Below are 25129 nucleotides of genomic sequence, written 5' to 3' on the forward strand. Positions count from 1 at the left end.
GGCACCGTGTGAACATGTGGTTTGGGCAACGGGACAGGAGAGGGTCAGAAGGCAGAAGAGGGTCTCGTCACGGAGGCAATGTGAACACCTCCCAGGGCCCCGGGTGGTTTACCGCCGTCACCCTGTGTGCTACCTGCCCAGTAACCGGCAGTGTCCAGCACCTGGGCGTGGGCGGCGGCGCGGGCCCCTCCGGTTCCCAGCTGAGGACAGGGCCTCCGTGGCCGGACCAGGACAGGAACTCAGGCCTTCAGACCCAGGCCCCTCTGCACCCCGTGCTTGAGTCCCCCCACTGGCTGCCACGCTCACACCCGGCTGTCTGAACAGACGCGCTGTCTACGGACCAGGAGTTTCTCGGGGTGACGTGTGTCAGGAACGACTCCACGTTTAGGCTTGTGTCCTGCGCACAGGGGTTTCCGTCTGGGCTGTGGCTGTGAGGGGGGCTGTGGCTGTGAGGGGGGCAGGCTGCTCTGTGTGTCTGGTCACCGCACCCCAGCGTGGCACCGGGGCATGTGTGGGGCTTTATGACCGGTCATCTGTCTCTCACGCCATTTCTCTTTTCAACTAGAGTTTCCAGAACGGCCTGTTCTCAAATTTAACAGTGAGGTCAATGAATCCCATTTTTGGGAGGCACCAAAAAGACGGCGATAAGGCCAAAGGAAAGGGGTGCAGTGTGACCTTTCAGTTTGTGTTACACGGAGGGGTCTGATACTAACAGATGCTCAGAGCAGTCCATGGCGGTAAGGGCTGCAGGGTGAGCAGGAGGCGGCGTGTGTGACAGGTACCGGGGAGCCTCCCGAGCCTTCCCAGCTTCAAGTTAAAGCCGTTTTCCAAGTGCGAGCGGGATGATGAATGACACAAGGATAATCAGTCCTCAACTGTACAGTGAAACGGTCCACATTAGTTTTCCAATGGAAGGTAGTAGAGTTTATTTATTTTCTGAAAAATAATGATTTTCCCCTGACTATGAAACTAAAGTCTGTCATTTGCTACCTGGATCATCTGAACATTGACACCTTTAGAACTAGCGGCTTCCCGTGAGGCCTCGATGCCCGCCACCCGAGGAGACCGCTGTTGAGCGGCAAGGTCAGCTGGAGGTCACTGTTTGATGGCCATGGTCCAGAGGAGCGGGTGGTCCGTTTCCACGGTCACCACCCCCGATCCGTCGTAGGTGTTGGAGGTGCTCACCAGTGTCCCAAAACTGAGCATGTGATTTGCTGTAAGAAAACGAGAAAAATAATGTTTGGTGAAAGCCAACCTTTCTCTAGTGTGAAATGACTTTGTCAACAGTTACCAACAAGCAATGAAGCATGTGCTTTGATAGAAGATATGCAAAATATGGGATAGGCGAATTAGATGATGTGGGATTTGAAGCGGAAAGTTTTCTAGCTTGCAGTAACCACCTTTCCTGGAGTTGGTTGTTGACCATTTGGATATATGCCATTTTCATACAAAATTTCATCAAAATTTTTTCTTTCCCTTTTTTTCTTTACCAACTGTAAAACCCAAATCCATTTCTGTAATGTGCTACTTAATTCCTTGCCTGGTGCGATTTTAATTTTTCCTTGATGATTCAGAACATTTTATATCAGTTATTATAATAGATGAGTTTTCAGGTTTTTACTCATTGTAGTGATACTGTTTTATCTTCAAATATAAATGATATCACATAGAAAACTAATTGCTTCAAGACAGCATAGGATTTTGATTTTTCTCCTCATAACTTAAGAAAAGCCAAGATGGATAAGACTTATTTTCTGTAAAATTAATAGGAACTTAAAGGTCAAAGCAGACTTCCAAATGTGCCTGTACAGACCCTTGAGCTCAGCTACACAGGGAGGGCAAGAGATGAGATAACTGTAGAAACTCGTAATTGACCCAGTAAAGGCTGACGAGCTAAGGCGCGTGATAAGACTCTGTACACTCATAATTACAACGTGCAGATCTTCTTACACATGTAACGAGATGGCCACAGTGAGCGCCCAGGCATGGAGGGTGCCCTCACTTGCTTTGCCTTAGGGGAGGGCAGTTTGCTTCACCAACGTGACGGTCTTATTTCTTTCTTTATTTGGCTAAAATTCAAAGAGAAAATGCACCAATGCTATGGAGCCCACGGGTCAGAGTTGGAAGAGCCCCCCCCCCTCCCCCGCTAACTGGGGGTCCACCGCGTGGGGGCGGGAACCCGACAGTACTGCTCACTCCCCACTAGAGGGAGCCTGTTCTCTCTCTGCGGAAATCTCTGAAAAGGCCATTTTAAAGTTCGGAAACAGTATTATTACAGAATACTGTATAATTAGTACTACCAGTTCACACAGTTTACTCACTGAAACACAAATTATTTTCATAGCTGTCAGCACCTTTACTAACGCAAACGCGAAGTTATAAAGTGGAACGACACGGGGTGGGGGGAGAGACCCCCACGTGGCGAGCGCCCTAACCTGTAATTGAGTGCGGGCGGCCCTCGCCTCTTGAGCAGCCTGAAGTTTCCAGGTGACGCTATGATGCTCGCGTGTTACATGTACAAAGCCGGACACTGTTACGTGCCTAGTGGGTTAGGGGCATGACTGCAGGGAGATTAGCCACGAAGTCAACTTGGAGCCTGCTGGAGGGAGAGGGCTGAGTCTCCCGCCCCCAGCCCAGGCCTGGGGTTTCCCCGGGAGCTCGCAGGGGAAGGGTGGGGGGGCCACTCACTCACACGGGCGTGTGCCATTCACACGGGCCGCTGCCGGGCAGCTGGCTTCGGAGTGGAAACTCCTAGGGAGGGCCGGGCCTGCTCTGCCCACCTGCGTTGGACACATGCGTTTTCAGGTTTGGAGACGGGTCAGATTAAAACCCCAGTTTTCACCTGGGCTCACAGGAGTGCTGATTTGAGTCCTGTCTTTTTTCTCGGTTACTCTAGCTAAAGGTTTGTTAATTCTGTTTATCTTTGCAAGGAACCAGCTCTTAGTTTGTGGATCTTTTCTATTGTTTTCTTGTTCTCTGTGTAAACATTTACAACAACTTCTCTTCTGCTGACTGTGGACTTAGCTAGCTCCTCCTTTTTCTAGTTGCACAGGGGTAAAGCTGGGCTGGCGAGCTGAGCTCCTTCCCTGTTCTCGGTGTGGGCATTCACAGCTACCAGCCTCCCCCTAGAGCTGCGTTGCCGCGTCCTGTAAGTTTCGGTATGCTGTGTTTCCAACTCCATTGGTCTCAGGACACTTTCTATTTCCTTTTCAATTTCTTCTTTGATCCACTGGCTGCTCAGGAGAATGTTGTTTAATTTCCATGGATTCTTGCATTTCCCAGTTTTTGTTCTGTTATTGATTTCTAGTTTCATACCACTGTGGTCAGAGAAGTGGTTGGCACAGCTCACTTCTCTTGGATTTGCCAAGGCCCGTTCTGTGGCCTAACGAACTTATGATCTGTCCTAGAGGATGTTTCACGGGTTGCCTCGGTCACCCGCCAAACTGCAGGCTGAGCTGCACAGCGGCCTGGGATCCCTGGCCGGGCCTCCTAGACGGACAGGACCGGTCCTGCAGCCACAGCAGGAGGCAGGGCCAGCAAACCCTGCCTGGGTGGTGCACCAGCAGGCTCCAGGGCCAGCCCGGCTCTCATTGGGGACTGAGTCAGGCCAGGCTGCACACCCAACTCCCTGCCCGCCTGAAGCCACCAGCTTTGTGCTGCAGACGGGGACAGTCACGTGCCTCTGTGAGCAGGGCTGTAGGGCAGGCTGTGCGGCTTCCCACGTGCCTGGTTAGTGTCCCTGGCCGGGCCGGCTGAGGCTGTACTCAGAAGTGGGCAGGGCTACACTGCCCACTGTTTCCCCCCAGCCCAGATGCAGCAGCTCCGCAGACTCCAAGTCCAGCAAGGCTCTTGTCTGGGGATAAATGAGGTAGAATTGTCACCAAGCACCCTGGACACATGGTCACTATACTGGCTCTGTTCTCCAGGGCCACTGTAACTGAGGTACAGGGTGGGCTCTGGAGATCCCTGGGTCTGGTTATGTTTCCTGGTCGCAGGGGGGGGGGGGGGGGGGGAGGGTGGTTAGAGGTCCTATTCAACAGTGGTGGGAGGACTATAAATGACCTTCCCTACCTGGCTGGGGCCACAGAACAGGCCCCAGGGCTCACAAGCCTTGGGGACCACAGCCAGCAGAACTGTCCACCGAGCTCCCTGGCTACAGAAGCCCCTGGGCTGGCTTTGCAGAGGGCAGGGTGGCGGGGCAGGGACCTACACTGCGAGCAGGTGGGGCTATGAATCAGCAGCCTAACCAGCTCCAAGGCTGGCGTACCGGAAGCACCACATGCTCCGCACCATCCTCCCTCTCCAAGAGGCGCAGCCTGTTTAGAGCAAGGGCTGCCCAGCACAGAAGCAGGCCACTTCAGGAGCAGAAGGGCAAACATGCTGCCTCTAAAATCAGTTCACTGCCACTGGTCTCTAAGTTTTTGCACTCTAGAGTTCAAAAGGAGTTTTCTATGTAAATGTGGGAGGCAAACTTTGTATTTGAAAATGGTTCATTTACACTTTTAAAATAGGAACCGTTGCTCTGGCTGGTGTGGCTCAGTTCATCTGGCATCATCCCATAAACCTAAAGGTTGCAGGTTTGATTCCTAGTCAGGGCACATGCCTGGGTTGTGGGCCAGGTCTCTGGTTGGGAGTGTGTGAGAAGCAACTGATTGATGTTTCTCTTCCTTTCTTTCTTCCTCCTTTCTCTTCTCTCTAAACCTGCCAACGACAGTGCACAGCCTTTTCTCCCCACTCGAGCCAACACTTACACCGTTTCTGGTCTTGCTGATAACAACCATTCTAACAGGTGTGAGGTCACGTTCTTGTTTTGATTTGTATTTTCCTGATTAGTGATGTTTCACACCTGTTGGCCACCTGCGTGTCTTCTTTGGAAAAACGTCCATTCAGATCCTCTGTCCCCTTTTTAACCAAACTGGTTTTTTTTTCTTTTCTGCTATTGAGTTGTAGGAGTTCTTTGTATATATTGGAAATTGACTTATCTGATCATTTTCAAGTATTTCCTTCCCTTTAGTCAGCCGCCTTTTCATCCTGTTGATGGTTTCCTTTACTCTGAAGGGATTTTAATTGATATAGTCCCACTTATTTTTGTGTTTATGGCCTTTGCTTTTGTTGTCAAATCAGAGGAATCATTGTCAAGGCTGATGAAAGAGAGACTTCTCCCTAGGTTTTCTTGTAGGGGTTTCACAACTTCAAAAGTCCTATGTTCAAATCTTTAACCTGTTTTTCGTTGATTGTTGTGTGTGGTGTTCACCTGAGGCCCAGCTTTCCCAGCATGATTTACTACAGAGATGGCCCTTTCTCTGCTGTATATCCTTGGCTCCTTCGTTCAAAACTGACCACAGATGCGTGGGTTTGTTTCTGGGCTATTTGTTCCATTGATCTGTGTGTCTCTTTAAAATGCCAGTACCACACTGTTTGATGACGATAGCTTTGTGATCTAGTTTAAAATCAGGAAGGGTGATGCCTCCAGCTTTGTTCTTTCTCAAGATTGCTGGGTCTTTTGTGGTTCTATCCATTTCTGTAAAACATGCCACCAGAGTTTTGTAGACATTGCAATGAATCTGTACATTGCTTTGTGTAGGATGGACATTTTATCAGTATTATTCTTCCAGTTCATAACTTGAAGTATCTTTCCATTTGTGTTTTCTTCAGTTTATTTCATCAGTGTCTAATAGTTTTCAGTGTAGAGATCTTTCACCTCCTTGGTTAAATTTTCTCCTAAATATTTTATTTTATGCAACTGTAAATTCTTTCTGATGGTTTGTTATAATGTGTAGAAATACAACAGATTTTTGTATATTGAATTTTGTATACTGCACGTTCACTGAATTCATTTATTCCAACAGTTTTTTGATGGAGTCTTTAGAGTTTCTTTTTTATATATACAGGGTGGGCAAAAATAAGTTTATAGCTATGAGTACACAAAACAGTTTAGTCTTATATTATTATTGTATTATTTACAACTGTAAGCCTACTTTTGCCCACCCCTGTATAATATTACATCATGTAATATCTGAAAGGAGTATCAATTTTACTTCTTCCTTCCTGACTTCAGTGCCTTTTTTTTTTCCATTCTGCCTAACTGTGCTGACTAGGACTTCTACTACTAAGGTGAATGACACGTCAAGGATGGGCCACTTTATGCTTATTTAATCCAGTATGTCTAAAGTGTGATTTGACATGTCAACAATATAACAACTGCTGAGGTATCTTATGCCCCTTTTCCCCAGTAAGTCTTTGGAACCCGGTGCATATTCACACGGGCGGTAGTGGCTGTGGGTCGGCAGGACGTGCTGACCGAGGTCACCGACGCGGGGCCCACGCTCGGGGCCCCAGCATCTGTCTCCCAGAGCAGCGTGGCTTCTGGGCTGCTGATCGCAGACCCTGATTTCCCTCTCACCCGCACACACGTAGTGATGCAGGCTCAGGTCATACAGGGACTGCCGAATTCCAAATGAGAACATTAAATCATTTATAGACACTTAACATACGTGCTCAGAAGTGAGAAAGCCGGTCCTCTGCCCTTCAAAGATGAAGGCTGAGGAATATGTAGCAGAACTTTAGGGAAAAAAAAAAACAAATGCAGAATCTCAACAAAGCTAACCTGAAGGCACTGACTGCACACACACTGCGCTCTCCAAGGAGCAGCACCTGCCCGGGCTCACTCCAGCAACCTGTGCGTCACACTCACCCCGGCCACCCGCTCTCCGCCCCACCTCCCTGGCGCCCGCATGCGATCATGTTGTTCCCGTGTGGCGGGGTAACGGATGGGCCCCCTTGCCTGCCACCTTCCTGTCCCACAGCCCACACCTCCTGGCCAGCCACTGGGGGCCCTTCACCATCTGGCTGCTTCCTCCCGTATCAGCCGCTGGCCTTTCCTTTAGTGGACCAGGAACGGCCTGCGGCCCTGGGAAGCTCCGATGTGCCCTCTCTTCCGGCACACCTCCCAGCTTTTCTACGCTTGCTGTGTCCTTCAAGGCGAAAGTCAAGTGTCACCTTCTAGCCCGCACAGGTCACCCTGGCTCTCTCCCCCTACTGGTGGATAATGATTCCCTCTTTTCTGTTTACAAATGGCTTCACTGCTTCCCTAGAACATCCTTTGTATTGACGGTTGGTTATTTAGACCCCTGGTCCAGGGCTGGCAAAGTACAGGCCGAGTCTGAAACATCTTGTTCCAAAGATCGGGAGAGCACTTTAAAGAATTAGGGCACATTGAGAAAAACACGAGGAGTGCTGCAAAATAATGTCAAATAATGATAGAAAGAGTCCCCACAGGCAACTAGAGGAAAAGCTCTTTTCTCAGAAGAACGCTGGCTGCTATGGGAATGGGCAGTGGAATTAGAGAATTTGAAAGGCACCATTTGCAGCGGCCAATGTAATAACTGGTTCAGGCAGGAATCATCTGTCAGTGGATGCTAAAACCACTGGGTGAAATGTTGGGAGCGTGATACGTATAGTTTCAGAGAACCATGCTGTGTATCACTTTTAATCTCAAACAAAGGTAGCAGACAGGTGTCAGGAATGTCATCTTAACCACAGGGCCAAGCTGAGCATCACCAATAAAAGGACAAACTGACACTGTGTGCTTCCTGATGTGATGCCGGGATGGATGCAGAACAACATCACTGATGTACTAATTTTTGCCAAAAATGCTTCAGCTGAATCTAACTTGTGGGAGACTGCCAGGCCAATGCAGGCTTTTGGACCCTGGACAGGCCAGCTGGCCTGGGCCGTTCAAAGCCATCGGTGTTAAGGATGGCTAAAAAGGTGTGTGTGTGAGAGAGAGAGAGAGAGAGAGAGAGAGAGAGAGAGAGAGTGAGAGGGAGAGAGAGAGAGAGAGAAAGACAGTGAGGGGCTTCCTGGATTAAAGGATACTAAGCAGACATGTCAACTAAATACACGCCACATTTTTCAGACTTTTCAGTGGGTGTTACAGACAACATTACTGGGAAGTCTGAGGGGTGTGCGTATGAGCCGTGTGATGCTAGTGTACCAATGTCGTATTGTTTGGAGTAGATAGTGGCACAGTGGTTATGAACGAGATCATTCTTGTTCTTAAGAGACACAACCTAAAGGACTTGGGGGGTTAAGTGTCAGCAGGCCTTCGACATGCAGACAGCCCCAAGGTGTCACAGTTTGACAGGATTTTGACTTTACAGTGGCGTGACTGCCTCCAGTACAGACTGTGCTCTCTGTGCTCTGAGTCCTGACCCTCCCTGGGCTAGTGCTGTGCGGTGCAGCCCTGCCGCGGCAGGGCGGTGACCCTGCCCACCCGCAGGCGACCGGACATGTTCTGAGCACGTGCGAGGGAGGCGAGGCTGGACTTCAGTCCGTCAGGTGTATGAAATGCCCCTTTGACTCTTGATATTTTTCAACTTACGACGGGTGTATCAGGACATAACACCATCACCAGTTCAGTAACAGCAGTATTTTCAAATGGTTTCAGAAAGCAAAGTGCACACACAAAGGAAGAACTGCGTAAGTAGAAAAATGTTAACAATCGGTATGTTTGGGTGAAACGTACACAGGTTTTGCTGTTGGTTGGGCCTTTCTCAATGTTAACATTTAACATTAAAACTTAGGGCAAAATGTGGGGCAAAAGGCCAAGAACTTATGAAGAGAAGCACTTTCCCCTCATTCTCTTTATTTCCCTGAAAGCTGAAGCAATACCATTACAAGAATCAAGCGCTGCCCCTTGATTTGAAGTGCATTAAAATAAATGCAAATTCAGGAGAACGGGAGCCAAACGCTGGAGGAGGTCATCCGGCTGTAAGGTCTGCACTGCGGCTTCCCGGAAGAGCACGCTGAGAGAGGAGCGGCTGAGAGAGGAGCGGCTGTGCGCACAGCCGGGACCTCCGGGAGGAGCCCTTCCTTTGCCGGCTTCCCGGGGCTCACCGGGACGGCCCTGACGCACACTCACTGGTGCAGGGGGACCTGAAATCACCCTGGCTTCTGTGCCGTGCCTTCCTAGTGCGCGCCTCTGAGGAGAGCAGGCTCATTCGTGGCTGTGCACACCCAGATAACAAGCCCTCGGCCAGGCTTGCTTTGTGGACATTGTCGCTCAAAACCCTGATTTGCTGAGACCTCCCTCCAGGGCGAGCACTGGGCACCTCTCGATCCTGCCAACTAACCCTTTCTTGAACTCCAGGGTCTCTGGAAGGGCTGTTATAATGCTGTTGAAAGCGGCTGCATTTATCTTCATCTGTCTCAGAAGTCACACTTCTCCTGTGCCCTTGGATCGCGGCTGGAGATCATTAGAAGGCTTCTGATGCCCGATTATTCTTCCTTCTCTCCATTCCCTGTGGTATGTATGACTCAGCCCGCTGTCCAAAACACAATTAGACCAAGAGCATGCCGCTGCCTGAAGGTATCAAGGCCGACTGTGCCAGTTAGGGAATGTCTCCCGAGATTAACATCTTCAAATAAGCCAAAAAGTGGTATTGTTCTCTTTGCTGGGAAGAATTCCCTAACGTGTCACATCATTAGCCTGCTCTACTCACAGGCCCCAGGCTGCAGTTCAGGAGCCAATGGAGCTACTTTAGAGGGGGAGAACGCTTCCCGGGTTTACAGAATGATTCGAATGCATAGACTGAGGTCTACTTATGGTAATTATGAGCGGAGAAATCAATGGTGTGTGCAGAACTGGCTGAAAACTTCCAGTGTGAAGAGTCATCAGACTTAAATGTGTGTGCAGAGGGGAGTGCTCGTCAGCCCAGAGGCCGCGCGGAGCTGGTTTTCTTTGCTCCAGTTACTTCCTTCAACTCCCGGGGCCCTGCCTCTTGTGGGCACCGTCCGGCAGATCCCCCAAACACAAGCATGACAGGTGTGACCACAAGCATGACAGGTGTGCCACAGGTGTGGCAGAGACGATGGGGTCCCGGGACCAGGGGCTTGGCCCCATGTGCCACTGGCCTCTGCCAGCTTTCCCGTGATGTCCTTACAGCTTTTGCCTAAAGCTCCTCTGGTGACCCAGCATCCATTTGCGAAACAGCAGTAACACCTGCCCTGCTGTCCCTAGTGCAGCTGTCCTGCACGTGAATGAGGTGCGTCTGTGAAGGGCTCTGCTTCTCCCTAAGAGGACCGGCAATCTGCTGCTGTATCCTCAGCTGCCCCGAGGAACACTCAAGGGGCGTTTGCTTGTGTCCTTCGAACGTCAAGAGGTCACTCCGCGTACACCCAACAGTGGAAGTGGCGTAGGCAAGTGCAGAGGGGATGAACGCGGGAGGTCGCACGGCACGGTCACTTAACATCAGGCTCATACCCGCAGGCGACGCCCACACAAGCTACGCTGAGGAGGCGCGATCCACGCTCCTCTAGAGCGTGCCCACGCGAGGAAGCCCAGAGTGACAGACAGTAAAAACCACAGAGTGGGACGTGGAAGGAACGGGGACACACTGGGAGGGAAACACGACGACAGGGGTCACAGAAGGTGCGCTCCTGCGCCCTGCCAGGAAGAGCGGAGGGATTAGATGAATGGAATGTGTGTGGGGGGGGGGGGGAAAGTTGGTGGCACCCTCCCCCTACAAAACCACTTCGAATGACATTACAAATCTGAGGAAGATCTGACTGAACCAGCATATTCACGCCCCCGTAGAAGCTGCCTTGTCATCTAACAAGAAGGACTTGCACCCCAGTGGGGCGTCTGGCAACCTTCTCTTTGACTGTACAGGGTTAAGCGTCTGGGGCATGTGATGGGCAGGACCTGGGTTACTGCTGTCCCCTGCAGTCTAGACGGAAGTGGTGGAAGTGGCAATGACACATTTGGTGACATCGGAGGGGACAAGCCCAGGGGAAGCCGTGGAAATAAAGCCAGGCGGCTGTGGAACGGGATGACGACGGCCTGGTGAGTCTATTCTACAAACTGCAGACAAAAATGCATCTAGACTTAAAAATAAATTTCTTAGTCTTTCAATGCCAGGCTAGTATCACGTAGTGCACGCTACCTACGTTGGAAGAAGGAAGTGCAGCCATCATCAGAGGTAACCGCGCAGCACACAGACAAGCCGCCCGACTCAGGTGAGTAAGAGGAGCCGCCACGTTCCAGTCTGTGCACCTCGATCACGGCCGGGAAACACGTTCATGGTGTGGAGATGTCACTTTTCTTACAGTGCGTGGAAGCCGGACATGAGGAATGGAAACGGAGGGGCATGCATTCTCAGAGGGCCCTCGGTCAAAGGGCAGGACCGCCGTGGAGAGCTGTTTCCAAATGCCGCACGCAAGGTCCTCACGCCAGGTTACAGAGGGGGTGTTTCCAAAAGTACCTACGCTAGCTACATATTTACACACGCCCCCACAGTCTTCCCACGTCCACCCCCCAGGAGGAGTCGGGGAACCACGGCCTCCACGGCTCAACCTCAGGAGTGCTGGTCGGTCCCATCGGGGTGGGTTCTCCTAGTCGTGCCCTGGGTGGCCGGCCGGATGCATCGGAGGGTCTGCCTGGGTGTGCGAAGGCTCTGGAAGTTCTGCGTGGTTGCCACGCCCGTCCCTCTGGGATTCCGGCTCAGACGTGGTAAATTCAGCCAGACCCACTGTTCTGAGGACGTGGCCCCCTGTGATGAAATGCCCGCTTCTCTCCTGAAAGCACCCTCCCTGTGTGCCTGCAGGGTCCCAGTCACGTCCAGTTGCCCCAGGTCTGGCCGCCCCTCCCCTGCTTCGCCCTACCAGGGACGTCGGTCGGTACGACTGGCCCTCAGCTGCTTTAACACGGACGGTCCTTCTGCTCCCTCCCAGCCTGGAACCCTGCGAGGCCCTCGAAAATGACCGCCCCCCCCCCCCCCCCCCCGGTGCTCACAGTGGCTCCCCACTGCCTTGTTGAAAACACTCACAGAACAGAAGTGGTAGGTGGACGCTGCCCATTCAGCAGAATTCACTCAAGTACGCGGCTGTTTTTAGAACAGAATTTCAATTGTGAGAGTCTGACCACTGTCTTTTAGCATTTAAGTTGGGTGTTTCAGTATTAACAGATACGATCTGCTGTATTGAAGATAATAAAACAGCACCTTAGACTTTGTGCATAGACCTACACATCTTAATGCCTGCTCCAAATGTATTTCATCACGACCTGCTTTCACTTTTCATTTCCCCTTACTGATACACAATGACAATATTTCATATAAGAACCAGCTGGCATCACACGATATGAACATGCTAATGAGCCTGAAAATATTATCCAATCTAAGAAGCAAGCTACAGTAACTCACATCACTGCTCCCCCTGCTGCAGTTACAGTAACCCGCTTCCAACAGTCCCGCTGTGGTCCCGTTCCTGCCGAAGCCTTCACTTCTGTTTTCTTGGTGAACTTCCTACTGTATCTACTATTTGCGTCCAAGTCAATATCCCATTATCCCGGCCTCAAATTGGTAACTTTCTTCTTAGCATTTATTATACAACCGTGGGGCGGTGGCTTGCACAGTATATATTCTGTCCCGTATGCTCACTGTTCCAATGTCTTTTTCTCCCAAGAGGGTATACGGCTCGGTCTAACTTACTTGAGTGCAGAAACTGTACCCTGAAAGGGATGTTACTGTCCAGCTGCGGGCCCTGACAGACACAAGTGCACTGTTCCTACTTGAACCAACTAGGGTGCCAGGCTCAGGCTCTGCCCACTTGGCACCCCCACTCCCCACTGGGGTGGCCGTGGGGAACTCACTAGGTCTTCGTGGCTTCGGAAAATGGGGTCCGAGAGCCCCCGGTCTCCCATCCAACCCTTTCCTTCTGGCCTGGGAACACAACTCAGATACCTCACTGGCCTCGGAACGCACAGCACCAGCCCCTGGCCTCCAGCCCATGTGCCGTCCGCCGCCACGGAGTTCAGCTACGCTGCTTTCCTCACGGATGCACTTTCAGACTGGATCAGAGTGCAGTGGTCTGAGCCACATACCGAATATTCACATTGCTTGAAATGTGGCTACGTTACCTACGTTTTTCTAAAGCTTATTAGTCACAAAACAGAGGACAGCGATTCCTGCGCTCCGGCCAACACTGCGGTCCGCAGCCCGGCAGACGACTGGAGCAGGGTGTCTCCCCAGCTCCTCCGAGTGTGCCAGCCACAGCGCCAGCCACTGCCACCACAGGGCGCTCGCTCTGTGGTCTTACTTAGAAAATGCACGACGTAATCCCATTTAAAAAAACACCGTCTGTACAAGACTTGTTGTCAGCTCTGGCCACTGTTCAATTAAGTCGTATTAACAGTCTAGACAGGGAAGAGGAAACGATTGAGCAGGATTAGCAATGAGACATGTGGTTCAATACTCGGCTTTTAGTAACAACATTTTGCTACATCTATAGAAAACACAGACAAAAATTAAGGTGAAATCCAGCTAATCTGCGTTCAGTTTGAATGGGGGAAGATAATCTCATGGCACAGAAGAAAGATTTAAATTACAGAGCGTTTATTTGTATAATTTTAGGGAAACTGATCTGTATTTTTACAGAAGATAAATTCATTTGTAATAAATGACTATTTGCAGCTATCAGAGTGAAAATTAATGTTTTTAAAATACCTACATCAATTATACCCAGAGATCTGATACTCACAAAATTTTTATGTGGAAGAAATATTTACTTTGGAGGGAGGGATGGAGAATGGGAAAAACGATCATTCCTTCCAGACTGAGTTATGTGGCTGGTACAGGGTCATGCCACATCAGAGCTGCAGGGTGACGTCGTATGTGTCTGGCAGGACGCAGATGGATTTACAACTGGTAAAAACGGTCATTACTACAACTAAACTAGTTTCAAAGATCTAGATCACAAGAATGTTCATGTAGACTGTGTGAGTATGTTCTCAGTATTTGTCATTAAGAAATACACAATCCCAAATTGTTCCTGCCGCTACCCAGGCTGTCCGATGACAGGTCGGAGCCTCCCTGCACCTCTGGTGCACGGGGGAGGGGGGTGCCCACTGGCGGGGGGCTGGGTGGGAGGCTGCTCTGATCGGGCCCTCAGGGGACCTTGCTGACCAGCAGGGTCTAAGCTCCTCATTTCCGTCCGGTCAGGAGTGGATGGAGCATCCGAACCCACCCTCCTGCTGGTCACAAGTGAGACTTCTTTTCTGTTCTTAAAGACATGGTAGCAGGAAGCAATCTGGGGGCAGCAGACCTCTCTCCTCTCATTCTTCCTAGAACCTCCCTCTCGTCTGGAACGATGCGAGCATTGGACCTGGGCTCCTCTCGCTGATGAACACGCACCCGGATGCCTCCGCTGTCCCCTGAGTGTCGACAGATCCCTGGCTGCAGAGGCGACAGACACAGCGGTGGTGCCTCTCCCTCCTACACCCACAGTGGAGCTTTGCCAGGGGTGGCTACCGACTGGCTCCTGCTTGGGCCCCTGAGGCCCTCTGACCGACCTGGAGTGAGACTTCTGTCTCTGATCTGGGCCCGGGGCAGCTGCACTGACGAGCAGTGGCCAGGCAGCCGCTGGGGTGCCGCTCTGCTAGTGCTCGAGTGTCCCGTTCTGCACACACTGGCGGACACGGCCGTGCAGCCGGCCTCCCCCTTCCACAGAGGCAAAGGGCCAGTTCTGCAGGACACGCCGCGGGGCTGGGGGCTGCTGCGGGTGTTCACGGGACTGACAACATCTCTGTTCTGGCCCTCACTCTTTAGAAGCCTTGTCCTTCCAGACGAATCCAAAGACAGAAACACCCTGTTCCAGGCCTCGCCTCCGACCGAGGGGTGCTGCAGCCGAGTGGGCAGACTGCCCTTCCTTCCCGTTTCAGAGAGGCGTGGGTGCGGGCTTCCGCCTGGGGGTGGCGGGCCTGCGCCTCCCGCAGACCCGGGCCTGTACTCACCTGCCTGCTGTGTGCCCCAGGCACCTGCTGCCTGGCCTGCTCCGAGGCATTCTGCCCGACAGAGAGTTTGACCCCTTCTTAATTCAGGATTCAAGTGGCGTCAACATCCTTAATAAATGTCGCTGTTAACTGACTTGGCCATTTTACCAGGTCTCTTTCTCCCTACGTTGCCCTAATAGCCTACATTTTTAAATCAAAAAGGGATATGTCTTCATGTCTTCAGCCCATGTTCTGATCAGATTACATTCTGTTATTGGGTAGTCTGAGTTCCTTCTACATTTTGGATACCAACCCCTTATCGTAAGGCACATAAATGTTACATCATTGTACACCTGAAACGAATGTAAGATTATATGCCAACTATACTTGAGTCAAATTGTTTTAAATTAAAAAAAGATAAAAGGAACAGACTTTAAAAATGCAAACTAGTTTTTAAAAAGGGTCATTAGTCCTATGTAGTTCTCGTAACGTGCCAGGCGAGAATGTGTTAGGGTTAATGCAGTGGCTCATGCACATGCTTTCATGTGTCGTGAAGAAAGCCTGTGAGACCAAGTGAAAAGCCATCTTCACTTTTTTGGGGGGAAAAGGTTCACATATTAATCACGTTGAACATCACTAGCTACCGTCCGGGTGGGGCAGGCGCGCGGCCCTCAGCGCGGAGGTCTGATGCTCCGCTGAATTAATACACTGGAGCCCTCCGCAGGCAAACACTGAACTTTTAACAGTGCGGCTGGCTGCGTGCCGCTCAACCTTCAGACGCTGTGCCTGCGAAAAACTGCAAGACGTGCTCTGGTATGGGATGTGTGTTACCGGTTTCTTAAATGCTGAGATAAAAGGATCTACTTTCTGTTTTGATTTAGCCCAAACCCCGTGTACGAGGGGGCTTATACAGCCTCCAAACAGTTAAAAGGCCCTTGTGGGAAATACAAAAATGGCAGACTGTCTTCTAGGCGAAGTTCCTCACATACAGCTGATGCTGACATTTGGAATTTAAGAGGTAGAGTAATTACAGTGGAAAAGGAAGGAAATGTATCCAAAAGACCTGTCTCTTTTTTAAAGAACAGTACAATTCTGTTGGCTCCACTTACTGGCCACTTTAGGATGCTTGAAATCTCTGTCCCTTTGTGTATCCTTGAATTTTTTTAACATTTTGTAAAAACTTTGAAAAATGCCAAATTACTGCGATCTACATAGACAGTCACGTGCTTTATTTTGTACAAGAGTGATTCTTCAGGGTAGAGTGGGAAGTCGTATGTGTAGTTTGAAAAAATATTCTTAAAATTACAATTACATTCATCTCTTTTTCAGTGCAAAATTTACCGTGAGAGTTCAGACATTAAGGGTGATCTTTCTACGTTTACTAAAATGTTGCGAGTTTAAAGAAGGCAGGAAGTCCTGGGGTGGCGGCAGGCATTCGGTACGCCTGCTGGGAGGGGCCACCCCTGCCCCTCTTATAGACCTGTGGCATCTATGGGTCAGGAGGCTGACGTCATAGCGCAGGCTGGCACGGCTTGCCGCGGGGACGGAGGGCTCAGTGCGCGTGCACATTTCAAGCCCTGGTGTTGCAAAGAAAAGAACTTTGTGGAAATGAAGTGAGGAAGGCTACTTTATGCTTATGCTTAGGGCTATTCTCAGCAGAATAGAGTCTTCGGATGCAAGAAACTCCAACAGAAACAAATCCCTAACGGCACCGCCCTAATTGTTTACATTATACAAAAGCATTAATATTACAAGTATTACTGCTACAGTTTGCTCCCTACCCCGAATCATGTAAGCCCACAAGAGACCAGGTTTGTTTTGCTTGCTGTTACACATGCCTACTTAGTCTAGTGCTGAGGACACAGTGGACTTACTATAAATATTTATTGAATGAATAAATGAGTATCTGCATAAAGCAGGCAGCATGAAGACTAAGAGTGACTTTGGTATTTGTGGAAGAACAAACAAACAAACAAACAGCCAATGCAAGACCTGAAGGTGGTGTCCGCTGTGCACACACCCACCCAGGCCGCCTCTCGTATCAGGTGAGCCCTCCAGGGAGTGCAGACACAGCCAGACCACAGCGCTCCTTCATGCGGAGTCTCCCCGAGCCCTCAAACTGGGTCTCTTACTGACTTCACAAGAGACCCCTTTCCCAGAACTCAGCATTATTTCCTTAACGGGTTATTGCTGATTGAACCACACCAACCCCAGGTTCTCCAGAACAAACTGAACACTGCTTCTAGGCCACCCAACTGACACAAGTGTTTTCAGAAGCACCGGGGGTGGGGGAGGGGGTGGGAGTGGGGGCGAAACACCTGCCTCAGTGGCTGGACCCCCACTTCCCGTCAGTCCCTCTCATCTGTTTAGTTACCCTTGAGAGCATTACCTTCTTTTGATCGGTGAAGGGCCCCACCTCCACGGATGGAACTGTGAGAAAGGTTATTATTGTGTTTCTGATAAACTAGGTGTTTGGTTAAGCTTTTCATTTTGGCACGGCATCAGGGGAGAATTCATGACCCTCCCCAGCGGTATCAAGGAGCTTCTCTGGCTAGAAGTAAAAAGCACCTTCTCCGTGGCTCAGTGGTTTTACTGCTGGAGGAAACATCCCATTAAACTTCCCCGCCAGGCAGCAGGGAGCGGAGCGCTTGATTACGTGAAGACGACAAGGTAAAGGTTTAGTATGTAATCAATCAATGGTAAAGCAGCCTTGTTTTTCTTATCAGGGAAACTGCCCCTCAAATATCTTACAGGAACAGGGGAATTTCTGGAAGAGTAACAATAATTCTAAAAGTTTGCCTACTCCAATAGACCATTAATCATAACATTTATCATGCCTTATGGTTATACACTTTTCTAAGTTTAAATTCCCCTTAAACTCGCTTTAGCCTAAACACCCAGTGGGAATATAGGAATTCATAACAGCTCCGTGGAGTACTTAATGGGATGTTTGGGTCAATGTCCTGCATTATTTGAACGCCACGATTCTAGGTTTGAAAAGGAAATTTGCGACGTGCCTGCGTGATGGCTGGGAAGCGCACTGGTTGGAAGTCCCATGTCCGGAGTTGGGAGAGACTGAGGCCAGTCCCTTGTTGGGTCTGACCCTCGGGATGAAAGGTGTGAGTTTGTGCTGGGTGACCTGTTCGGTCTCTGTCCTCTAGTCCACTGGTCTGGGGGCGCTGGCCTGGCACTCCCACAGCTAGGGTCTGTGTTACCCAAGGGGCAAGGTAACGTGGAGCAGGAAAAGCCAATATTGCCCCTGCCTGGTACAGCTGAGACTGCCACTTTAATTCCCAAAATTTGTGTGCCTACACGTTTCCTTTCCAGCATCCCATTATTGACTATTTCCTGAGACTCTTCTCCCTCAGGTTCCATAGTCTTTTAACTAAAGGGATAATACATTCTACATAGAAGGACATTTTAAGTTTCATCACAATAAAGTGTGCAAACAGAAAGACTGAACACAGACACGGACAGTGGCCAGAGCACAGAAGACAGCAGAACTCTGCCCCACGACCGGCAGAGCCTGCCCAGAAAACCAACCCGCCCCGACAACACCCAGCCGCAGCGGCCAGCCTGCGGCAGGGCAGACTCCTGCAGGGCCCGGCAGGGGTCATACCTGCGTGAGTGTGGTCGGGAGGGTGATGATATGGGTGTAACGACCTCTAGTTTTAACCTGAACATGTCACCTAAAATGCCACGGGGTGTGCTTGAGTGCGATATCGCCATGTTACAGAATTCCGTGCTTGTGATTTTGTAGTAAAAGATTCTGTAATGAGACGGGGCGTTATTTCTGCCAGACCCTGGAGGAGGGCAGACTTCCGGTTCTGTTCTATCTATGGACAGTGCAGGAAACCAGAGGACGAGGTCACGGCATTCCACTCCGAGTGGCAGGGGCTTGACTAAGAGCCGAGTCTGTTTCCAGCTCTAAGGGGGACCGGGAAAGCTGACCTTGCTCCCCTCATGGCCCCCGGGAGGCGTCTCCCCTCCCCCCACCATCGCTGCTGCTGCTGCTGCTGCTGCTGCTGCTGCTGCGCTCCCCGGCCCCTCCGCCTGCCTCGGGTCCTGCAGACTCGAGCGCCCCCAAGGGGCTCTGCAGGGACAGGCTGTTGTGCTCTCCCTCGGTTGGTGCTCGGTTGTTTGCACGTGGGAAGCCAACCAGACAGAGGGAGAGCACTGACTTCAGCCAGACCCTGGGTCGGGGCAATTTTTCTGTCTCCTTGGTCAATTATTTCTAAGTCCTCAACAGCTGCTATTTAAAGACCTACACTCAATAAACCCTCCTTGTGCATCCTCCTACACACCTGACTTCTCTGAGCACTCACGTGTGGCTCCACCCCAGCTGCTCAGGGAGAGCTGAGGTCCACGGGGCGGGGCGCTGCGCACCTCTCACCTGCGCCCCCTGGGACACCTATGACTCTGCCCACGAGCCGCCTCCCTTGCTCTGGTCACTGTGCAGAAGCAAGTGTCTCTTCTGTCCAACGCTCTGGAGCCCGCTGTCCCAGACCTTCTGACAGCTGCGTCTACTGATCAGTCACCACATTCTCAGGTATCTTCTTTCTGTGAGCCCTTCCGTCTGCCCCAGGCTCTGCCACCTTGAACTCCTCCCCGCCTCGCCCCACTCCCTGCAGCTGTCACTCTATCTCTCTCCCCCACCCGAGAGCCCCAACGTCGGAATTACTTGTCTGCACTTCCATCTCTGCTCACTCCATAGCCAGCGGCCCTGAGCGCCCTACCTGCACTGTCCTCCAGCCACAATGACTTGGTTTTCCCCACACGGGACGTGTACTCTCAGCGCCTACTGCTGTGAGTGGCACACGGTGGAACCTCCTCTCTTTGACAGCTCTGCATTGCTGAGTTACGCTCGGGCTACATCTTCACCTGAATGAGCCCTCACAATCCTCACAACCACAGGATGAAGCAGCTCTATTGCTATGACTCCTATTTTGGAAACTCGAGCTCACAGAAGTTACATCTCCCCGGGCAAACCCATTCCCGTTCCACCTTTCCTTCCTCCCCAAGACTCGGCCTGCCTCCTCCGTCTGAAATAACCACCGCAGCGGGTAGGAGAATGCCCTGCAAAACCTACGCAGACTTCCTGGCACGGGAACACGAGCTCAGGACTGTTGAGTGTTATTACTTTTCTGTCTCTTAACACCGCGCCTTGCATATGGAATGCACTCAGGGAGTTCTGACTAATTAGAGTGTGCAGCGAGGTCAAAACTGCAACACGATCAGTGCAGGGGCGGGGGGCGGCACTGGGGCTTGAAAGGCAGGTGGGGCACACTCCTTCTGGGCCTGGGGGCCTCCAAAGGCCACCACCTGCCCACACCGATTTTAGAAAGGAGTAACAAAAACCTTTCTGGTTTTCTTTTCTCCACATTACACACTCATTTCTAAAAAGGCAACATTATAGCTGGTGTTATGTGATCATCACAGCCATGTTTTCAAGAAAAGGATTTGTGTTTATCTCGTTTTGGCAAATACCAGTTTGCAGGTGTGATTTCAGGGGGAGAACGGCGACGTCCTTTTCCCTCTTATGCGCCCGTGTAAGAATCGAAATGCACGCGATTTCGCTCTGAAGCTCTGCCAGTCCAGGGAGACCAAGTGTCATTACGGAGCTGAACAGAACAAAAGGGGAAAGGAGAGCTTGGACAAATGGGTGGCTATCCTGCCCTCCCTCCGTGGGAGTCAGTCTTGGGGGACGGAGAGGGCACGGCAGCCACAGGGACTTCCTTCACATGCGGGGAAGCGAGCAAGGGAGAGGAGGAGCTCGACCCGTACTCGCATGGCTGCCTGCGGAACTCCTGCCCCTGTCTGAGCGCCTCGGAAATGCCACCAAGCGTCAGCCTCTCTGAGTCCTTCGGCCCAACTATCGTTAAACGCTTAGGAAGGGCCCCGAGAAGACAGCTGCTGGTTTGCCGAGAAGCCCCGTGGAGAACTGGGAACTGATACAAATTCCAGGTATGTGTCCTCCGAGCAAGGAGCTAGGGCAGGACTCACGCCATTGGAGACACCGTGTCACTCGAATGACTCTGTCCTCCAAGAAAGAAAACGATGCCAGGAGACGACAGGAAGCTAACAAACAGCTCGCCAGGTGCCGGCGTTACATGAAGGATGGGTTTCTGGCTCAGAATGCACTGCAGACGAAACTGGCAAGAAATGTGCAAATTAGGTAAAATTGAGCTTACACTCAAATATGGAGGGAAAAGAAGAAAAAAATCACCTAGATAGGCTGCCAAAAGCAGGTGACATGGGTGGAGGGTGCCGTCTTTCTGGGTGCCGCAGCGAGGCCACGAGGCTATCCTCAGATTCTCATGCAAGCTCGCTGGAGTCACGAGATTAGACAGCATGCAAAGACCTCTCTAACAACGGGGTTCTACACTGATCCTAACAGAATGAATACTTCCGTTCTATAATCATAACTCTGAGGATGGCCTCGCCACTGGGAAATACAAATGGGAGGGTTTCCTGTATTTGAGTGAATACTTGAAGGATGGAAAAATGGAACAGCTAAAGATGCGAAGATCATAAAGCTTACATTTAGCAGCAAAAATCGAGTTTAACACTGTCTGGAGCAAAGGAAAAAAGGAGTTGACTTTCGTCTGGAAAAAAAGATTGAGCGTCAGCTCCTGAGCCCTTGCTTGGCCTCCGGATCTTCTGTCAGGAGATGGTCCAGCATGCTGCACGAGGAACGAGCTCCCGGGCTGGGAGAGGGTGGAGGTCAGTTCGCTGGACTCAGAGCATCGGAAAGAACATCCGACCACCATGCCCGAGTGAGGGTTTTGTTCCTGTGCCTGGTCGAGAGTCACACGGGGCGTGTGGGCTACAGGGTCATACGGACGAGTGAATTCGGAGATGCTGAGTACCCTCCCCAAAGGGTTCCGGTGCGAGGCTCTTCAGAAGGGCATTGAAAGAGGCAAGATTCTGTCCCTGCGACCGTCCCCTCAACTTTGTGGCGATGTCTTGGAATGAAACCAGTAAAGCTAACCTGATCGGTAGACAGCAAACTACTGGGAGGGAGAAAGCAGCAGCATTCACAGTGATCCTGAGAAGTTACTTACACCTAAAAGGAATGGAGGCTTACATGCTTGAAAGGGGTGAAGTTTATGGGATGGGAATTGTATCTCACTAAAGCCGTTACATTAAAACACAAAAGCCTGTACGAGAAGACGTTTAACTGCAAAATGATTAGCCATATATTTGAGTTAAAAGAAAACAAACAAACCTGCCAGGAGAAGCTTAACTGGCAACAGAGCTGGGGTTTGAGCACCGTGGGGCTCCCCATCAGCCCACAGCCGCCCCTGGAGCCTCAGCTCCCTGCGGACCAGGCTCCCGCTGCATCCTGGGCACCCAGCACAGCATCCATGCAGGGGACATGCACATTAGCACTTGGGACCTGCACAGGCTCCAACCAAACACAGTAAAGCTGGCAACCTAGCACAACCTTAAGCAACAAAAACTTAAACATAGGTTTCTTACTTAGAAAAGAAACTCAGAACAGAAGAAAGACCAGAACAAACCCCAGCTTGCTGGCAGTGGTTGTCTGAGTTAGAGGATTGTGGGAGAACTGTGTCTTATTTCATATTTTTGTCTGTTTTCCTTGGTTCCACTTTTGCAGGGTGGGGAAAACCGGATCCCTGCCGCCAGGGCCACAAGGTCATCTGAATGACACAAAGTGGTGTGGGCTGAATATCTGTGACCCTGCAGAATTCACGCGTTGAGATCCTCACCCCATGGTGATGGCATCAGGTGGTTCGGCAGGGGGTAAGGTCAGGAGGGTGGAGCCCTCAGGAGTGGGGCCGGGGCCCCTGTAACAAAGGCCCAGGGGGTGCGGGAGCCCCTCCTGCCACGTGAGGCCACAGCCGGAAGCCCGCCGTCTACGACACCAGAAGCAGGTCCTGAGCAGACGCGGGACCTGCCAGTGGCTGAGCGGGCCCAAGTGGCCCCCAGAGCTGGAAGAAAGGAAGGGTGGCTGTTCTCGGGCCACCCCGTTGACGGCATTCTTCACAGCAGCCCCCACGGGCTGCGACGCGGAGTAGATGCAGGAACACTGACCCCCTTAAAATGTCTCACATATGCTGCTTCGTCTTGTTTATAGTTTCCCATCCCTTGTGCACACGCCTCTCCTCTCCCCCAACCTGCAGGCGCCGTGCTGCGGAGACGAGATGTCATCAGCCCTGGACGTGGTCTGGTGGGAACGGCGAGGCTGAGCACCGTCTGCCGCAAACGATAACAACACTGAGCTGGAAATGGAACAGAATTTCATCCACGGGGCTGTCTTACTGCATCCTAATTTAATATACTGCCTCCAAGAAAAGGGACGTGCCTCAAACTAAACTACAAGTTCACACTGAGACTTGAACTTGAGGCTAGATGCCAGGTCTGGCCTCTCCTCCGGTCCTCGGTGGTGGGGAGGAAAGAACGTTCTCTCCGAGCACTAGCTTTGCTTTCAGGGCTGTGACTGGCAACTCATCTGATGTCACCCTGTGCCCCTGACGGAGGGCGGCCCCCTCCATGCAGCCAGTCTGCTGCACAGGAGGGTCTTGCCACTCTCAGCAGATGACAAGGGCCACTGGAGCAATAAGCACAGGAGAAAACAGAGGTCGCCTGCCCCGGCGGGGCACTCGCCATGGGCAGTGGGGAAGACAAACTCAGGAGGCGTTCGCTGACCTTTCACAGCCTGGCCAGCCTCTGGGCCAGGGACGGCCTGGGCAGAGGACAGCCCCTGGGAGTCAGGAATTTCCGCTGGAAAGAGATCGCATTTCTACCGCTGGCCAGGAAAGAGACCCAAAAGTTAGCCGTTGCCATCTCTAGACCTGACTAGCTGGTTTAAACTGGAGGCTTATCTAAGAGGGCGTTTAAAATGTCACAAAATAACGCAAAGCCACAGCAAAGCAGTGAACCTGACGTCATCTTCCGAACCACATCCCATCCCTCTCACTGCCTGCTTTGTAAGACCTGCCGCCCGGAGAGCTTCGAGGGCAGAAGGAGAGGTGACTCTGAGGGGAGGCAAGCCCCGCCTCTGCCACCTCGGTAGCACAGCCGGGAACCTTCCAGCTGAACACACTCGAGGGTGTGTGGCTGTGAGCACAAGTGAGTTCACAGTATCCTGAAAAGTCCAGGTAAATCAGCTCGGAAAACAGTCTAAGCGGACAGAATAGAGAATTCTAGTCAGGTTGTGTGCACAGGGCACAGCTCATCTTAGCCCTGAGACTCATGCCAAATATTCTTAATGATACAGTCCTGAGATACAAAATAGTCAGCCTGGTTTGAGATTTGAAAACAAAGCAAAATAAGTTAGTATCCCTTTGTGGTAGGTGGGGTTGCAGAAAAGTATAATTGACCGCTTTGAATATACATGAATTTCACTTAAGAAAGTAAATGTATACTGAAATTCTTAAAAATGATTTGTTTATCCAAAGAGTTTAAATGGCCCAGTGCTTTCCTTGCTATACAAATCCTTTCTCTTTCGATAAAAAAGGCTTGGTGAGTAATCACACATTCCAAATTAGAGACATTTACTTTAAAGACTCATTAATCACACCGCCTTCAGATGTAACAATCCTAAGTGCTAGAGCTTACAAAGTCCTGTATCCTGCCTGGCCTCCATGAGCTGGTCCAGATGAGAGCACACCTCCCTGCAGCTGTGGGTGACACATTCTTTCCGACTCTGCTTTCCAATCTGAGAACCGGCACCAAAGCTGGGGGAGAGACACGGTTTCTGTCCATGTCCGACGAGGCCGTATTTAAGGGCCACAGTATCCTCCCTGCCTCTGGTCGTTGTGGTCCTTCCCTGAAACCTAGTGCTTGCTGTAAAGCAAACACTATTTACAACCCACCACCCGGCTTTCTGGGAAGAACGTGTACCCTCGGAGGGTCAGACAGAGGGAGCAGAGGTGGCTCCCCGCTTAGGCAGGATTCCACGGCCTACACCAGCTGCCGCCAGCAGCATTCATGATTCTGCAGAGCGACGTTCTTTCAAGAGCCAGGACTGGCGGGCCTAGAGAGAACAAGGTCTCAAGCAAGATTTGAATTCTAGACTGTTAAGCGAAATGGGGCAACTGCATACTTTTTTTTTTTTTTTTTTTTACAAGAAATGACTGGGTGGAAGCGGCATTTCAGGGCTGTGGGACGCGCAGAGCATGCTGGAGGGGGACGGAGCAGAAGACCTCTGCTCTGAGCTGAGGGCGGGCTGCGGGGCTGCCTCGGTGGCAGCTGCTGGTCCTGTGGGCAGAACCCGGCCGCTGGGTTCCTCCTCCAAAGCGCTGCTGCGCTGCTCACGGTGGCTGCTGAGCTCAGCCACCCAATGTGCCTCGGAACTGGCCAGCCCAGCGAGCCGGGCTCAGCCTGGGAGCT

The 25129-nt window shown here is 51.3% G+C and overlaps 1 protein-coding gene across 5 annotated transcripts in view; it reads right to left on the reverse strand.

Annotated features, from left to right (window-relative positions):
* Positions 1 to 447: 447 nt before the first annotated feature.
* The window catches only part of TPK1 (thiamin pyrophosphokinase 1), a 257388-nt gene continuing 232706 nt past the window's right edge, over positions 448 to 25129 (reverse strand). For 2 of the 5 annotated variants that reach the window (XM_036011002.1, XM_036011003.1), the window contains one exon: positions 452 to 1214. In XM_036011002.1, the coding sequence (XP_035866895.1) occupies positions 1096 to 1214 (119 nt within the window). In that variant the 3' untranslated portion in view covers positions 452 to 1095. Of the gene's footprint in view, positions 1215 to 25129 lie in introns of all 5 variants that reach the window. The other 3 variants (XM_036011004.1, XM_028525244.2, XM_036011001.1) reach the window with 3 other exon arrangements.

Source organism: Phyllostomus discolor, chromosome 10 (genome assembly GCF_004126475.2).
Source record: "Phyllostomus discolor isolate MPI-MPIP mPhyDis1 chromosome 10, mPhyDis1.pri.v3, whole genome shotgun sequence".
NCBI lineage: Eukaryota > Metazoa > Chordata > Mammalia > Chiroptera > Phyllostomidae > Phyllostomus > Phyllostomus discolor.